At 37.7% G+C, this 19,009-nt stretch overlaps 1 protein-coding gene across 1 annotated transcript in view; it reads right to left on the reverse strand.

Moving 5' to 3' along the window:
* The window catches only part of LOC126191562 (retinol-binding protein pinta-like), a 142,636-nt gene that overhangs the window by 15,061 nt on the left and 108,566 nt on the right, over window positions 1–19,009 (reverse strand). Inside the window, exon 6 of the mRNA XM_049932478.1 lies at window positions 8,648–8,753. Within this exon, the coding sequence (XP_049788435.1) occupies window positions 8,648–8,753 (106 nt within the window). The remainder of the gene's footprint in view (window positions 1–8,647; window positions 8,754–19,009) is intronic.

The raw sequence follows: 19,009 nt of genomic DNA on the forward strand, positions 1-19,009 counted from the left end.
TATCGATTAGTACATCCGCAAACGACGCATTTTCATGAAACAACTACGTTTCTACACAATGAAAGCACCAGATACTATTTGGGATACGGCCTGGAAAGTCGATAAATATACTGAAGGGTTGAAACTCAGGAAGGGCACGTCAGAGTGACGTCACAAGGAGATATCACTGAGATTAACCAAGCAGGTATAAATGCATTGAGCTAAAAAACATAGGGGAGGTACCATTCCGACACAAACTTGAATACGATGTCGGCCGTCGTAACTAGCCCAAAACATTAGGTTCTCCGCATTCCTACCCCAAAGTTCACAGTAGTGACACTTTCTCATGACATCACTCTTACTGTGTTGTATTATGGACCAAATACACATTCAAGAAAAAACATTCGAAGTTATCTATGACTTGAGTCTGTAGTGCCACCTCCCTTATTTTTCTTACCTCCATGCACAATGAAGCGCCAAAGAAACTGGTAAAGGCATGTTTATTCAAATATAGAGATATGTAAACAGGTCGAACACGGGCCTGCGGCCGGCAAAACTTATGTAAGTCTAGCGTCTGGAGCAGCTGTTAGATTGCTTACTGTTGTTACAGGAGCAGGTTATCAGGATTTAATTGAGTTAGAACATGGTGTTATAGTCGGTGCATCAGCGATGGGACACAGTAATTCTGAGGTAACGACGAAGTGGGGAGTTTCCCGTACGACTATTTCACAATTGTATCATGGACATCAGGAATCCAATGAAACATCAAATGTCCGACATCGCTGCAGCCGGAGAAAGATACTGTATTTCCATACAAAAACTTAAGAATGTCGTTCGTGATTAGCATGTTCTTCTCTTCAAACAAAGGAATCCAAATATCATTGAACCAACTTCCTAAACTTAATTCATACTTCCTTTCTTGAATGAATTCGAAAATGTTCAATTCTGAACATGCAACAACTGTGTTAGATATTTCCATTTAATATAGAATAAAAATACATTAGTAAATTAAAATTTTCATAACTATTCAGATGTCTGAAATTTCTTTAAAAGTGTATCATTAAAGATAATAATTTCCTTTTCGTGAAGTGTGTATTGTACTAAAAACTCATAAAGGAAATAAAAAACACATAGTAGAAATACTAGTGATAGAATGAAAATTAAGAGTGTAAATACTTTGTCTACACAGCTATCAATCCCACAGCAACATGAAAGAGGATTCATTTATTAAGGAAAAATTTTAATTATTAATGAAATTTTATCTCAATAAATGGAAGTGCACAAGAAGTGTAAAAAATGTGAAGTAGAGAAATCAATTGATAACTTTTATTCACACAAATACTCAAAGGTTGAGCTTTCATATATGTGTAAAGAATTTCATAAAGTGTTACAAGAAATGGATATAATAACAAAAAAGACTATTTTGAACAGTTTATATCTAATTATAAGAGTCCTTTGGAATTGTTTAAGGTCATGAAAGATTTTCTTTCTTTTTACAAGCAACAACAGCAGTTAAAACATTTTAAAAAGTAATTAGCTGTCAAAAAATTTGAAGATCTTGGCTGTTTTTACGTAAGTCATATATCTAGGGACAAGCTCACAAGTAGATGTAAGATTTGTCAACTAGAATATAGATAAAAAAGGAAAATAGTGTGTGAGTGTGGAAAAGAAGTAGTTAAAAGCGATCTCAAAAAACATTTACAGACAAATACGCACATTAAATATGAACTACATACTTAGTCTACTAAAAATTTAACTTTGCTGCTAATTTATAATTTTTAAAATCTATTAAAATTTATCTTAAATAAATTAGTAGTCACCTTTGCTGTTGATTTCTGATTTTTCAAATCTATTAAAATTTATCATAAATAAATTAGTAGTCACTTTTGCTGCTAATTTCTAATTTTTCAAATCTAATAAAATTTATCCTTAATAAATGGAAGCATTTCTGAAACGTTTTACAATTGCTCAACTTCGTGATTATTGCAGAATGAATAATTTACAAGGATATAGTGCACTTAGAAATGATGGCCTTATCAACTCAATTATTTCAAATAATTTACCTCTTCTCACATGAACTCTTGAAAATTGAACTCAAAGCTAGAGTTAAGAATCTTGGTGTTAAAGGACAGAATACATTAAAGAAACCAGAGTTAATTAATGCCATTGTATTACAACAGTTAAAATTTCATCCAGACATATTTCAAAAAACTAGATCAAGACCAAAACGTGTACCGAATATAAATTACTTTTACAGATTTGATGATGATATTATTGCGAAACCTCGTCCACCTACAGAGGAATATATAGTGAGGTTAGATAAAATTTATCCAGTTTGTAGTAAAATATTTGAGCAAGAAAAGGATGATGAGCCAACTAAAAACCATTTAGTTGAGATAAAAGATATTAGATCTAAATTTAATGAAAATTTTAAAGCATGGTCTGTTGACTATAAAATTGTTTTTAACGATGGTAACATTGCAAAACTCGATGCTGTTAGTGACAGAACAGATTATATAACGAAAGCACTCAAATCCATGGAAGAAGTAGCTAAAAAGGGGACTAATTTCAGGAAAGGAGATAAACTGAATATAACAGTCAATAACCCAAAAATGTTTTATCCAATTTCTACAGGTTATAAAGCATCAAATAATACTCGAGAATCTATTAAAGTCTTATACTATAAAATGTGGGTTATCTTAACATCATATGAAACTGTTGATATAGCAGAAACATCATTTGATATTCAGATGTTAGCAATTCCCAGAGGTGGTTAAGGTAAAAAAATAATAAATCTGGCTGAAGACAAAAAGACAGCTGTCCTAGAGCTGTAATTGTGGCTTTGACATACCAAACAAATAATATTTTAGGAAGAGAACAAACTACAAACGAGATTAAGAAAATCAGAGAAGGAGATAAATACAAATTACAGAAGGAGTTAACCAATATATTATGACATCAGTTGGGCGAATACAATGAAGAAGGATTTACTTTAGATGACATTAAAATGTAGAAAAATTGTTGTATGTGCTGAAAATTTTAATGCAGTTATCTATAGTGGTTGTGAGAAAGAAATTAAGATTTATCTGTACAAAGATCACAACCATTTTGATGTAATTAATACTATGACTGCTCTCTTGGGATCAGTATACTTCTGTAATAAATGCAACAAGCCATATAACAAGAATGATACTCACAGATGTAAAGTACAGCGAAAAGTACACATATTACGCAAAAGTCCAGGACATGAAAGTGAAGAAAATAAGATTTATTGTGAGAAATGCAATAGATACTGTTATAATGAAGAATGATTGAACAATCACCAAGAAGTTTGTGATACAGCTTACATGTGTGAAGGATGTAAAAAGATTTGTTTAAGATCTAAAGAACATAAATGTGGCTTTGAACTTTGTAGAAATTGTCAACAAGTAGTGGAAATTGGAAATAATAAATGTTATTTGCAACCTGTATTGAAAAAAGGTGGTATCTGTGAAAGAAAATGTGGTGAAGTATTTATAATGCAAGGTTTCCCAAATTGTAATAAAGAAGGTTGCTATATTAGTGGAGAATTCCAAGATTTTTATATTTACCAGTGCTTAAAATGTTCAAATGCAAAAAAATAGTCAGTGGTGAAGAATTTAAATGTTGTAAAGAAAGGTTTCCTTAAGAAAGTGAATTGTACCTATACTGAGAGATTCTGTGGTTTGATTACGGAGCAACTCAAGAAACTGGAACCCACATTCCAAATCTTATTATTGTCTCCAATTTTAAAGGTGATACTGTTTATAAATTTAAGGCAAATGATGAATTCTGTAAGTGGATGATATCTGCAAAGAACAGTTATCACACACTCATAGCTCACTATGCAAAAGGTTATGATTCCCAATTCGTTTGAAGTACTGTGTTGAAAATACAATAAGGCCATATACCATCTACACAGGAACTAAACTAATGTTATTGGAGATCAAACAGTAGGGTATAAAAATTATAGATAGTAGTAACTTTGTACATGGTCCATATAGTAGTTTTCCAAAAACTTTTGATTTGAAAGAAATGAAGAAAGGCTACTTCCCACATTTATTCAATACACCAGAAAATGAAAACTGCATAGGACCAATGCCTGATACTAATTATTACCGTGTTGACACTATGAAACCGAAAGATGGAGAAGCATTTCTCAAATGGCACAGCTCTAGAGTTAAAGAAAATAATGCGTTCAATATGAAGAAAGAAATTAACGAGTATTGTAATTCTGATGTAGATATATTAAGAAGAGGCTGTTTGGAATCAAGAAAACAGTTTCTGGAAATTGCTAACATTGATCCATTCTGTTATTTAACAATTGCTGGCGTTTGTATGGCAATTTACAGATCTAAATATTTATTGGAAAATACAATCGCTGTATTGGATAAAGAACAGAAGGAGAATTACAGTAAACAATCAATAGCTTGATTGAATAGTTTAAACAACAATAATATCTCACATGCTCTTAAAGGTGGAGAAGTAAGAATTGCAGGAACAAAAGTAGATCGTTTTGATAAAGAAACTAACACTATTTATCAATACTTTGGTTGTTATTGGCATGGATGTAAAAAATGTTTCAAAAGTGAAACAATTACCAACAAAAATAAGGAAACTATGGATGATATTTATCAAAAGACTTTAAGAATTACGAAATGCTGGATACAATTTAGTGGAAATGTGGGAATGTGATTGGATGAACTCACAAGTGTATAAAATGCTTAAGCAGTTACCAGAAGTCATTGAACCATTGAATCCAAGAGGTGTGTTTTATGGTGGACAAACAAATGCAATAAAATTAAGAGCTAAAGCAGATGGTATTAGCTCAAAAATGAAATATATTGATGTATGTTGTCTTTATCCTACTGTGCAATATTTTGATTACTATCCTAAACAACATCCAAGAAAAATATATAGACCAAGATATTATTCTTACAATTGATATGGTTTAATAAAATGTAAAGTATTAACTCCTAAAGGATTGTATCATCCTGTTTTACCTGTACTCATGCAAATCGATAAAAATGAAAACTTATTGTTTCCTGTGTGTGTCAAATGTGTAGAAGAACAAGTACGTAGATGCAATCACAGTATTAAAGAAAGAAGTTTTATTGAAACTTGTACGACTGATGAAGTAAAGAACGCTGTAGAAAAAGGATATAAAGTTTTAAAAGTTTATGAAGTATGCGACTTTAAAAATAAAAGCAATCTTTTCTTTAAACATTATGTGAAAGACTTTATGTAAATAAAATTAGAAACTAGTTCACATAATTTTGATAGTGACGAAGAATACATCAAAATAGTTAAAGAGAAGTTCGATATTGACTTGAATCATGATAGAATAAAGGAAATTCCTGGAAAAGGAGTGGTTGCTAGGATATGTCTTAATTAATTATGGGACAAATTAGAACAAAGGAAAAATATGAGTCAAACAGAATATGTGACAGATTTGCAACGATTATATGAGATAGTACTGGATGATCGATTAGATAACTTAGATGTAAATTTTAATACAGAGCAGATGGTTCATATGAGGTACAATTTCAAAGATTATTATGTGGAAAACAATGCAGATACTAATATTTTCATAGCTGAATTCACTACATCAAATGCAAGGTTTAGATTGTATGATATGTTAGATAAACTAGGAGAATCTGTTGCATATTTTGATATTGATTCTGTAGTATATATTGATGATGGTAAAAATACTACGGAAACAGGTTGTATATAAGGTAAATGGACAGATGAATTAGGAAATAATTGGATAACAGATTGGGCTTCAATAGGACCAAATAGTTATTATTACAGGAAAAATGATAATAAGACAGAATTGAAGGTAAAAGGCTTTACTCTAAATTACAGAAATATTCAAAAGTTGAATGGCGAATCAATGATAAGGTTAATAGAAATTTAAGTTTAAGAAAAGATACAGTTAGAATACAATCACATAACATGAGATATTGATACTAAAGATCTGGTAAACAAACAAGTTACAAAAGAATTTTTGTTTCAGTATGATAAAAGAATTGTTTTAGATAACTATGATACAGTGCCTTATGGTTATTAAAATTATCTATATCTTCTAATGTAAATAAAAAATTCATATCACATGACTTATACAGATAGAATAAAGTAGTTAGTTGTATTTTGTTGTATTCTAGATTGATTAACATTTTGGTTATAGAGTGATAGCCTTTCAAAAATAACGAATAAGCTTTAATGTAATTTTGTACATAAATTATTAATTGGTAAATTAGAATCTACTGTTTGTTTTACTGTCATAGAAGAGAGAGAATTGGAACTTTCTTTTTGCTCCCATATTTCTACATCTGTTTCCTCATAGTTATCAAAGTACTTTTCATATTCTTCTCCACAAAATTTCTTTAGTGCACTAACATGTTTAGTATGCCTGACTTCTCAAGTGTTCTATAATTAATGATGGCTTGTTTCTCTCTTGTATTATTACTTCTTTCGACAAATATGTCAAATTGAAATTCATCCCATACATTAGTCATATTTATAAAGATTAAAATTTAAAAGAGTATTAAAATTTTATTCTATATAAATGGACACTTTACTGAAGAAGCTCAATAATGTAAAAATTATAATTTGTTTAAAAAGACTAGTGAGCATGATGTAAATGAGCACTATTACATTACTGACTGTGAACATTTAAAGACTAGATATGGTGATAAAATTCGTCGTGAGCTCGATAATAAGCTTAAAATTATTTTGCCAGAAAGGTTCAATAAAATAATGGATAACTGGGACTTAAAATTTTTTAAAGGTGGTGAAATTAAACTAAAATATAAAGGAATGAAGAGAACTAAAAATAATGATAACGAATTTTATAATGTAGAGTTTGTTGCATAATTATTAAGTGTCGACATCTGCTGACAGTCTTCAGACTGCGTCTGGCCGCAGCGTGCGCTAGAAATTGTTAAGTCCTGTCCGTATCAGATCGCTAACTCCACTGGTGATTAACAGAAACTGGAGGCTCTTTCATAACAGCTGCGCGACCTTCAGATAACTAGCTCCGCCTCGTATCTCTCAGTCTCTGTCGCTCTCAGCTACACTTGTCTTGCAGCAGTTAAGCAAGCTCTCGATAGATGTCTCTGGACGCAGAAAATTAATATTAGGATAATTTTGCTATTTCTGAACCGATTTTGATAATTTAAACTTTGATAATAATCTAATTAAACTGTTTAACAGCTATTCCGAGTAATACTATTTAAAATATTGAACTAGAAATCTGTGTAATTTTGTCTTTTTCTCGAACCAGGTTTGTCACACAAATACTAAGTAGATATATAGAACTGGAAACTTCTTTACTCTGTCAAAACTCACTGCAGATACGTCGACTGAAGATATTTCCATAATCTCACGAAGTCAGAAGTACGTTATGCATGGGTAGTGCTAGCCATTTGACAAAACATTTTCTATCCTCGCCTGTGTACTTAGTAACGACTCGAAAAAAATGAAGCGGTTCAGTTAATTCTGAACTTCGTCTTCGTGAAGTGTCGTGTATACAGGGCAGAGGCCTGAACGCGGAAACGCGTGGATGGTGCTCGATAGTGAATGTTTTGCACTTTTCTGTGGATCTGTCGAGAGTTATTTCTTTATAAAAATGTCTATGTTATAAATATGTCTAGAGGAATGAATGTGATAGCTACACAGAAAACTACAATGAAGCTGTGTGCAACTTTCAACGGTAAAATTCCGAACGATACACTTATGTATGTGGTGATGTATGCTAAAAGGAATTTGACATATGATTCGCAGCATAGAATTTCAGTTGAAAATTTTTAAAAATTTGTGGCTTGCATCCGTTTATACAAAATATTAGTAAGTAAGTTAGTGGCTAGTTGAAGAGTTTATAAGAGAAAAGAGTTTATAAGAAAATGAGTAACATCATCATTAAGTAACCTGCGACTGTGCTCAACGTACCCACTTACCACTCATGGTGTCAGTTCCCTCCAGCACTACTTCAGACATCACTCGGGTCCCTGCTGCGTCGCGTTGCGGGACTTGAGCGTGCTCGCGGGGATCCTAAACGATATTAGGGCGGTGTAGAAGTTTCTTTGGCGCTTCAGTGTATGATGGCGATGCCGCCAATCTTTTGGGATATGTAACATGGCGGACGTCGGCTTCGAGTTTGCGACGGAATGAGAACTCCCCCCTTTTTTTTTTACTTAAATGGAGGGCGGTCTGCTTTAAGTATGTCGACTATTGCACTTGCGGTTACACCTTTGTCATTCAACTATTCAGGCGTCTGTTAGACAACAGCACAAGACGCACTACTCGGCACCAATACACCCCACCCAGTACAGCGTTATTTGTACTCGTTATGAGTTTACACATGTAGTAAAAGAAGATTGCACAGTCCTCTAACCAAAAAGTCGAAAGCATCTCAGCATATTCATCTCTTTCAGTAATAATGGAAGACAATGGACTACTAACCTGAAACCTGGGTCATAAAAATAAATAGTTTGTGAAATAATTGCGAAAAAGTGTGTATTTGCAAGCAATCGCTTATCAACAAGTGCCCACAGTGAAAGCAACAGAATTATCACGAGATATTAGTTTGTGAACTTCAAAGTATCGTTCCACCATTCTAAGGGGATCTCTAGTGTCGTCGCATACTTACAGGCATATTTGTCGATAGGACCGGCAGTGCCTCCTAGTTCATCCGGCAGATATTCCTTTGCCACGTGGTCAAACAGCGTCGTCGTTCCTGGGGGATGAACGTGTATCTGAAACAGAGCAACATTTTCAGTTACGCAGTCTCAGTGACAAAAGCCCCATCGTGCACTTACATCTGCGTCAATATCCACACTCTGCAAATCACTGTGAAGCGTAAATTATATCAACATGTTAGAAGTAGTCACATTAAAGCTACAGCATCCCATTGCAAACTGTACTGTAAGGTGCTCAAAATGTTATTAGGAAGGCAAAGAGTATGTCGTATGCAAATAGAATAGCTCATTCACAGCATAAAATTAAAACCATATGGTCAGTTGTGAAGTAAGTTAGTTTGTAGTAAAAATATTTCTGTTACTGATACGTCAGATATATGTGCAGTATTTAACAACCATTGCCTGAGGATTTCTGGTGAACTAAAAAAAAAAAAAATTCTACAGGCTATCTGATAACTTTCTTGGCAAATGCCTTCCCGAGAATGGTGTCTGAAATACTCCTCTGTGATACAGACAAAGGGGAGATTGAGTCAATAGTTAAATCACTGAATACTAAGGACTTACTTAAGTACTGTGCTGCACATGTTAACCCTGTATTTAGCCATATATGTAATTTTTCCTTTAGGAATGGTCAGTTTCCTGAACGATTAAAGTAGTCGGTAGTAAAGCCGCTTTATAAAAAAGGAGAAAGGGATAATGTAGACGATTTTAGACCTATTGCAATGCCATTAGTGCTTGCTAAAGTCATTGAAAAGGCTGTATATGTAAGGATAATTGATAATTTTAAATCACACGATTTCCTAACAAATGTACAATCGGATTTAGAAGTCGATTAACAACTGAAAATGCTATATTGTCTTTTCTCTGTGATGTACTGGATGTGATAAACAAAAGGTTTCAAACGCTAGGCATAATTTTTGATTTAACTACTTTTGATTGTGTTGATAACAAATTATTGCTCCAGAACCATTACGGAACACGGGGAGTAGCTCATAATTGGTTCACATCTTACTTTAGCAACAGTCAGCAAAAGGTTATTATTCACAGTGTTGAGAATGGCTGTGATGTGGGGTCTGAGTGGGGTACAGTCAAGTGGGGGGGGGGGGGGCTGCCCCTGGGATCAGTGTTGGGACCACTCCTGTTCTTTATATATATAAATGGTGTGCCCTCTAGTATTACGATAAAATCTAAAATTTTTATGTTTGTTGATGTCACTAGCTTGGTAGTAAACGATATTGTGTGCAACATTGGCTCGGTTTCAAATACTGCAGTTTATGACATACTTTCATGGCTTATAGAAAAGAAAATAACGCTAAATCACAGTAAGACTCAGATTTTATAGTTTCCAACACACAATTCAACGAAACCTGAAGTTTTAATTTCCCAGAATGGGCATATGATTAGTGAAACTGAAGAGTTCAAATTTCTAGGTGTTGAGATAGATAGTAAACGGTCGTGGAAAGCCCATGTTCAGGATCATGTTAAAAGACTTAATTCTGCCATATTTACTATTCGAACGGTATCTGAAGTGCGTGATCGTTCAAAACTAAAATTAGTCTACTTTACTCACTTTCATTCGCTTATGTCGTGTGGTATTATATTTTGGGGTAACTCTTCACATCCTAAAAGGCTATTTTCGGCTCAGAAACTGGCGGTTCGGGCAATAAGTGGTGTAAGTTCATGAAACACTTGTCGACCCCTGTTCACGAGTCTGGGTATTTTGACATTGGCCTCGATATATATATATTCCCTACTGTCATTTCTTGTTAACAATATTAGCTTATTCCCAAGAATAAGCAGCTTTCACTCTGTTAATACTCGTTAGAAATCAGACCTGCATTTGGATCAGACTTATGAACTGTTGTGCAGAAAGGTGTGCAGTATACTGCTGCATCCATATTCAGTAAACTACCACTAGAATTCAAAACTCTTAGCAGTAATCCATGTGCTTTCAAATCGAAACTGAAGAGTTTCCTCATGGGTCACCCCTTCCGTTCTATCGAGTAGTTCCTTGAAAAATTAAGCTGATTCTTGTATTGTTGATTGCGTTTGTGTAAACTTATGGCTTGACTTTTTTCAGGTTCATAAACATTTTAATTTTATCTGTTATTACTTTTATGTTGTAATTTCATGTACTGACACGTTCAATAACCTAGGACATATGCTCCTCAATTTAGTCCTACGGAACTTGATGTGTAAGTAAAAAAATAAATAAAATGAAACCAGAGGGTACTTTCCACACTACTACATATCAGCGGTTTGTTCCCATTCCATTCCCATTTGGTGCGATAATGACTGCTTGAATATATACAGCGTGGTCAGAAACTGTCCGAAAAGGACGTAACTGTGCAGAAGTGTAGCTTGTGTTGAGAAATAATTGTTAAGAAAAAAATCTTTACGTCGTGCCGTTTCTGCACTGAAGTTAGCCAGTCAGGCCGTTACGAGTGCAATTTCCAGCGGTCTGCCAGAGACGGTATCGCCGAACGTGTTCTTCACTGGATTACCTAAAACCGAACAAGCGACCACCCTATATATGCGTGCAGTAAACTGTCTTCTCAGTCCCTAATTGAGCTACACGTATGCGGTTGCCAAATATGGCTCAGTTCGTAGTTTAATATTACCTCTTGAAACTTCGTAAATTGACTATGAATGGATAGTTGGTGTCTGTCTTCAAGCGTCTGCGAGTCGAGGTTGTCCAGCATTGCCGTAACGGTATCCAGCGGGTCAAGGAAACTTGTGAGCATTTCCTGCTGCCCTTCATAGCATACGTACAAAATCCCAGTTACTCCTTCTTTATATGTATCCCATTCACTTGAGCAATGTTCTGCGATTAGGCCCACAAGTGTTACATAAACTATTATCTTAGTGCACTGACGCCCAGTAGTAATTACATTTTGTGTCAATTTCACAACAAATAACCAGTGACTACGAATAAGAGAAAAACCAGTAAATATAAAGAGAGCTAAAAGTCACATGAACCTAGAAAATGAACACGTTTACAGGTACAGTGTGTGAACATCATATTTAGCCCACATCTCGTGGTCGTGCGGTAGCGTTCTCGCTTCCCACGCCCGGGTTCCCGGGTTCGATTCCCGGCGGGGTCAGGGATTTTCTCTGCCTCGTGATGGCTGGGTGTTGTGTGCTGTCCTTAGGTTAGTTAGGTTTAAGTAGTTCTAAGTTCTAGGGGACTTATGACCACAGCAGTTGAGTCCCATAGTGCTCAGAGCCATTTGAACCATTTGAACATCATATTTACGTGGGGCATCGACAGACGTGAGTGAAAGCAACAGGTGACAGTGTCCTGGAGTGGGCCACGTAGGAACCAAGTACTGTACATAAAAACGCTGTGCCAGAAACAATAGTAATTCACTTGTTGGAAGAATGGTTCGCAGTTCATATTCTACCTCAAGCCTTGCTGTATCTTCAATTTATTAAAGCAAGTGTCTGCAATGATTAAATTGTACTCTGTGCGAAATTCTACCAGGCGGCTTCCCCTTTCATTTCTCTCCCCGAGTCCATGGTCTCCTACTATTTTTCATTCTTCTACTTTTACTAGTACAGAATTCCATCCACAATTAAGTTAAATTTTCGTCTCCCTTAACGAAATGAAGAAGGTATTTTATTTCATCGTACATTTTTTTCAATGTCTCCATGTTCTTGGGAGCTAGTAGACATATAAACTTGTACTATCGCAGTTGGTCTTGGTTTTCTGTCTCTATCACCTGGTATAATGCATTCAATACGATGTTCGTAATAGTTCACACAGATTACAACGTTCTTATTTATGATTAGTCCAACTCCTGCATTACCGCTATTTGATTTTGTGTTGGTAACTGTGTAGTCATCTGCCTAAAAATCCTGTTATTGCTGCCACCACAGAATATTGACTCCCCGTGTATCTTACTTCACTTTATAAATTTCTATTTGTAAACTATCTAAGCTACCACCTAATTCATGTATCAAAAGTCTTGCACTCCAATGTGCAGTATATATTGCAAAATATTTTTTAAAAATTATTAGTGAGATAACATGATGATTATTCCGTTTCCTGCTGAACGGAAGAGCTACAGGTTGCGATTTGTAATCTTGTAGCATATATGAGATCTATTCACAGATTGGTGTGTTATATGTATTCTGTGAAAAAAAAAATCCTTTTAGTCTATAACTCTAATATAATCGACAACTGTGAATTTAGATGCTTCAACAGAAGACAATTTTTGGAAACATCGAGATGTGAAGAGAGAGTAGATTGATCTGTCATGAAGTTTGTCAATCTTCAGTACTATCAGATAAAATGCAAAGTCCCACAAGGCTTGATGTAAGAGAGAAGAGACAAACAAGAACAAAATGAAAAATCGGAGGGTCGGTAACATGATAAACAGGAGCAAAACACCTACATTGACAGTATGACTAGCGAACTTAACTGACTTCAGTCTAAACAAAGAGGAAGATTTAGGAAGAAACAAACGTATGTATCTTACGTCACTTGGTTAGTTGGTTGATTTGGGGGAGGGGACCAACCAGCGAGGACATCGGCGCCATCGGATTATGGAAGGATGGGGAAGAAAGTCGGCCGTGCCCTTTCAAAGGAACCATCCCGGAATTTGCCTAAAGCGATTTAGGGAAATCATAGAAAACCTAGATGAGAATGACGGGAAGCAGGTTTTAACCGTCTTGTTCCCAAGTGAGAGTGCAGTGTGCTAACAACTGAGCCACCTCGCTCACTTTATGTCACTTCATCCAATAATTAACACCATCGAAGAAATGAACACATTATAAAATAAGGTTATGATTACATTCAATGAAGGGCTCAACAGAGAACTTTTGCCGAAAGACATTAGTAGCATAATCAGAAAAAATATCTTCACGAACATGAAACTGATTGCCAGAAAATTATGAGAAAACTAAAAAGTGAGTAACGAGAGCTGACAGAGAAAATCATAAAAAATCGATACATTGTCATCTAAAGCAAATTTGAAAAATGAAGTTGATGATTTGTTATTGGTACAGGAAGTCAGGTTCTTATGAAAATAAAATGCAGTGTTGTGCGAAACTACAGAGACCAAAGTAACATCTGCATGATGTGTCTGTCACTGTTAAGCAACATAATTCAATCAAACTTTGGCCATACACAGAAAGAACTGCTACAGTACAGTATGCTGGGACACGATTCTTAACACGACGTGTGACCGCAATATATGTTTTGCAACATATTCCATGTGGGCCACAAGATTGGTAAAGAGTTCCTTTAGTAGGGCGTTCCATACCTCCACCAGCGCTGTTCTGAATGGCCGTGGTGGAAGTGCAAGTGTGGCAATACGTCTCCGTAAAGTATCTCACACGTGGTTCATGCCAAATAACTCTGGGGAATGGCCAGTCTTTTTCCAAATGGTCCTCCTCCTCTGCTATTCAAAGAGGTAGCGCACCGTCATCCGTAAAAATGACATCAGTGGCGAACCCCTGGAAAGACACACACGTGGAAGGAGTACAGTGTGAGAATAACTTTGACCGGTGAGTGACCCGCGTTCAAAAGTTTGGAAGCCGGTGTGGCCCCACAACGTTACGCCTCTGGACCAGCAAACGACTATGTCCCTGACAGCGTTACTTGTTCCCACCTCTCGCCATATGAGGATACGCCCGGAATCACTACTCAGACTTAATCTGCTCTTTATGATAAGTCCGCCCAACCTCACTCCTCGTGGTCCAGTCCCTACGCTCTTGGCACCATCACAACACGGTGCCACCGATGAGCAGCTGCCCACGGAACACAACATACTGTTCCTCTGGCAGGGAGACCACCCCTATGCTGTCTCCGTGCTACTGTGGAGTTGACATTGTGTGACTTGCAGTCCTGTTAAATGGTATTGCAATTGCACGCTTTGTTTTCGTGTTGGTCCCTTCCCGCCTGTTGTACAGTGTAGTGGTTATCTGCCACTGCACTGACCGTGGTCGACCATGTCCCTTCCTTGGGGCAGAAGCGGCTGTGGTCCGGGACTCCTGTAAGCAATGTCAAACGTTTGGGCTACATTCGTGACGCTTTGTCCGTTTTCAGGTTTCCCAATGATTCTCATCATGTGAAAGAGGTTGACAACGCATGAACATTTGTTCACCAAATGCAATGTCTCAACATCTAAAGACGGCCATTGTGCCGTAACCAGCTATGACTGTGTCTAAAAAGAATGATTGTGTAAAAAAATCTTTGTAATAAATCAGTAACCGACTGCTTAAAGGAAGTGGTTTTTTCCGAACTTAATTGGTGATATTTCAGTTGAGAACTTGTACCTACCAGGTGATCAAAAAGTCAGTGTAAATTTGAAAACTTAATAAACCACGGAATAATGTAGATAGAGAGGTAAAAATTGACACACATGCTTGTAATAACATGGGGTTTTATTAGAACCAAAAAAAAAGAAAGTCCACAAAATGTCCGACAGATGGTGCTGGACAGCAAAACGTCAGTGACTGCGCATGACAATCGTGTATAAAAGGAGCTGTAATGAGAGAGAGAATCAGATGCGCCAACAGTCGCAGCATGTTGACGTTACCTGAATAAGCGCTTTTAGTGAAGCTGTATTATCAGAGTGGGGAATGTGCTAGTTCAGCGTTACGATCCTATAGCCATAGGAAGGGGATTCGAACCGGTAAAGGTCCGTTGACAAATGCAGCTGTGGCGAGAATGATTCCGAAGTTCGAAGCCACGGGTTATTTAGACGATAGGCCCCGTAGTGGCCGACCGAGCACAAGGCGTAATGCTGCTGAGACAGTTCAGGAAGAAATGGAGACTGTTGCGGGTTCGTCTATGCACGGGGAAGTCAGCGCTCGTGCAGTCGCACGTCGCACCGGCATTCCATACACTACTGATTCGTTGGCACTGAGGCGTACCCTCCTATGCTATCCTTACTAAATCTATCGGCATCATGAACTGTTACCTGGCTATTTAGTGAAGCGGAGGGCATTCACGGTGTGAGCGTTTCAAAGGATGGCGGAAGATGACGATTGGTTGAGTAACGTGTTGTGGATCGCCGAAGCTCATTGCACGCTCCGAAGGTCTGTCAACGCCCACAACTGGAGAATTTGGGCTACCGAAAATCCTATAACTGTCGTGGAAACTCCATTGCACGACGAGACAGTCACGGTATGGGTTGGATTTACCACATCTACCGTTATCGGGCCTTTTTCCTTCGAGGAAATGCGTGATTCTGGTTTTGTAGCTGCTACCGTGACGGGTGAGAGGTACGCCGATATGTTACAGAATCGCATCATCCCCAGCCTGGCTGATAAACACCTGCTGGAACGTACGATGTTTATGCAGGATGGCCCTCCACCCGATATTGCTAGATGCGTCAAAGATCTCTTGCGCGCGTCGTTTGGTGATGATCTTGTGCTCAGCCGCCACTTTCGTCATGCTTGGCAGTGCGTGCCATTATTGGCTTTGGGGTTACCTGAAGTCGCAAGCGCATCGTGATCGACCGACATCTCTAGGGATGCTGAAAGACAACACCCGACGCCAATGCCTCACCGTAACTCCGGGCATGCTTTACAGTGCTGTTGACAACATTATTCCTCGATTACAGCTATTGTTGAGGAATGATGGTGGACATATTGAGCATATTCTGTAAAGAACATCATCTTTGCTTTGTCTTACATTGATATGCAAATTATTGCTATTCTGATCAGATGAAGCGCCATCTATCGGACATTTTTTGAACCTTTGTATTTTTTTTGGTTCTAATAAAACCAGATGTTATTCCAAGGACGTGTGTCAATTTGTACCTCTCTATCTACATTATTCCGTGATTTATTCAGTTTCCAAATTTATACTGACTTCTTGATCACCCGGTATTAGAAAGAAAGAACACAAACTACAGATTACCAAAAGTGGGTGACACTGCCTGTTCTGTGGTGGGACTACAGTCCGTTACGCTGGTTCCGTGCGGCCGCCAACTCTGTCCGCAGCGGCGTGTCTCCCGTCTCGCTTTGCGGGGAGCGTCAGGGTGGCGGCACATTTAGTCTCGCCTGCACCTGTTCCGTGGACCTGCAGTGGTAGGGTGGGGGAAGTAGTGTTGCGAGTGCATTGCAGGTGTCAGTTGTATTTCTGTCTAGTTCTTATGTAACCTGCTTGTACTGAGAACCGTTAGTATTGCAGCAAGAGGGTTTTAAGTGAAAGAGGTTTTCCGTGCTGGAGGCGACATTAAGAGCACGTGAGGCGGCAATTTAGATTGCGTTTTGCGGCTTCGTCCACTTAGTGGCACTGTTCATGACATAATTCGCAAATCCCATACAACAGCACGATGCACCACGTACTGGTAGGCCCACAATTTAAACGTAACGAAAACTCGACGAAAATTCTGGACATCGATGTCGCAGAGTCCAACAAAATTAGTGAGAATAGCGCAAGATGCTAAGGACTCGTACGACAGCACAGAAGACCGTAACCAAAGAATTGCGGCTGTATCCGTATAAAATTACTGCTCTGCATGGACCATGCGAAACAAATAGCGTATTTTGATTGGTTTCAGCAATTTTTTAACTGACATGGAGCTGGTGTTTTACATCGAACCTTTGTCATTGATCAGGCCTGGTTTCACCGACCTGGCTACGCCAATTTCCAAAATTCACGAATTTGGTCATCAGAAAATGTGCCTTAAGAGAAACACCATTGCACGCAGAGAAAATCCGAGAGTGGGTGGTCGTAACGCGAGTGCGCATTATAGGGCCGATCTTATTCTATACCAACGTCACTTCTGATGTCTATTGTTCCCAGATAATTTATCTATTTAGCTGAATAAAAATGAGGTCACTCATTTATTTTTCCAACAACACAGTACTACTACTCGAACGGCACACTAGTCGCTACGACTTTTAGTATAAATCTTTAGAGACAGAATAATTAAGAAAAGTCTCTTACCCCACACTCGCCGGATTTGTGCATCAAAATAACACAAAGGCAATAGATGAACTGAAGACAGCGATAATTAATTATGGACATTCGATTACACGTGAACTACTGGTAAACGTGTTCGTAAAAAAAATGTAAACGTGTTTTATTATGCTTTCAGGAAAGAGAGGAATACTTCCAGCACCTGATGTGATATTGATGAGTGCAGTGTATTTAATTGTAATTACTATAACCACTAATTACATTGTTTTAATTGTAATACTGTTGAATCCCTTCTACCATAATAACTGCAGCCACTAGCAGTGAACCCCGGCCCCTAGCTTTCGCAGCGACATGAATGTGCTGACAACCGTATGCTTGGCGCAAATGGTTCAAATGGCTCTGAGAACTATGGGACTTGACATTTGAGCTCATCGGTCCGCTAGACTTAGAACTACTTAAACCTAACTAACCTAAGGCCGCCACACACATCGACGCCCGAGGCAGGATTCGAACCTACGACCGTAGCACCAGGGCGGTTCCGGACTGAAGCGCCTAGAACCGCTCGGTCACAGCGGCCGGCTATGAGTAGCTTAAGGCGGGACACGTTGAGTTTGCTGCTGCGGAGAGACTTTGCGGACACAATATAAAGCCTTTTTACCCATTAAGGTAGAGCTTACTTTACACCAAACATGGATATTTGGTCCTCTTTTTTTTCTTTTTTTTTACTCACTAGTTTAAATCGGCTCCGGAGATATAAAGTAGTACACGTGTATTACAACGCAACTTAACTATAAAAGATGAGCTTCGATCCGTCATTGTGATAGGTAGATATCGGTAACCTGCCTTAGAATGTCTTTTGTGTACCATTCCAGCTTTAGCGATCTACAGTGTAACCAAGGTAAGCTGACTTGAAAATGTCTATACGAACCACATCCAGCCGTCTAAGGGATTGACGACAATGAAAATTTGTGCCGGGCTGGGATTATTCGAAGCTGAATTTCCGGATTATCACTAGCTGTTGCCTTAACCTCTTCGGCTATCAAATAACATGTTTCCCCCGTACACGAATAACATTAACAGGATGTAAGAGTGTAGTTACGACACATGGACAACGAAATATTAAAGGCTGAGTCTGGCCGCGAGTCTTGGTCAGATAGCTGAAGCGAAGTGGGTGACAGCTCTTTAACGATTCAGTGACTTACTAGCACTTGAGTGACTGTCGCAAATGAGCAAACATGGATCACCTGCTTCGCAACCAGCTCAGAGCTTATTCTTTCATTATAGCAGTCAATCTGTTATGTTAGAAGTGCCTATCGCAAACAATAAAATTACCCATAACAATTGGTGTAACTCCTACTCTAAGAGGAGGGGATTGGCATAGACCAGTCAGAAGACTACTGAGTGTAAGAAAAAGCAACTCTCCTCATAGTAA

This window comes from Schistocerca cancellata, chromosome 6 (assembly GCF_023864275.1).
Source record: "Schistocerca cancellata isolate TAMUIC-IGC-003103 chromosome 6, iqSchCanc2.1, whole genome shotgun sequence".
Classification (NCBI taxonomy): domain Eukaryota; kingdom Metazoa; phylum Arthropoda; class Insecta; order Orthoptera; family Acrididae; genus Schistocerca; species Schistocerca cancellata.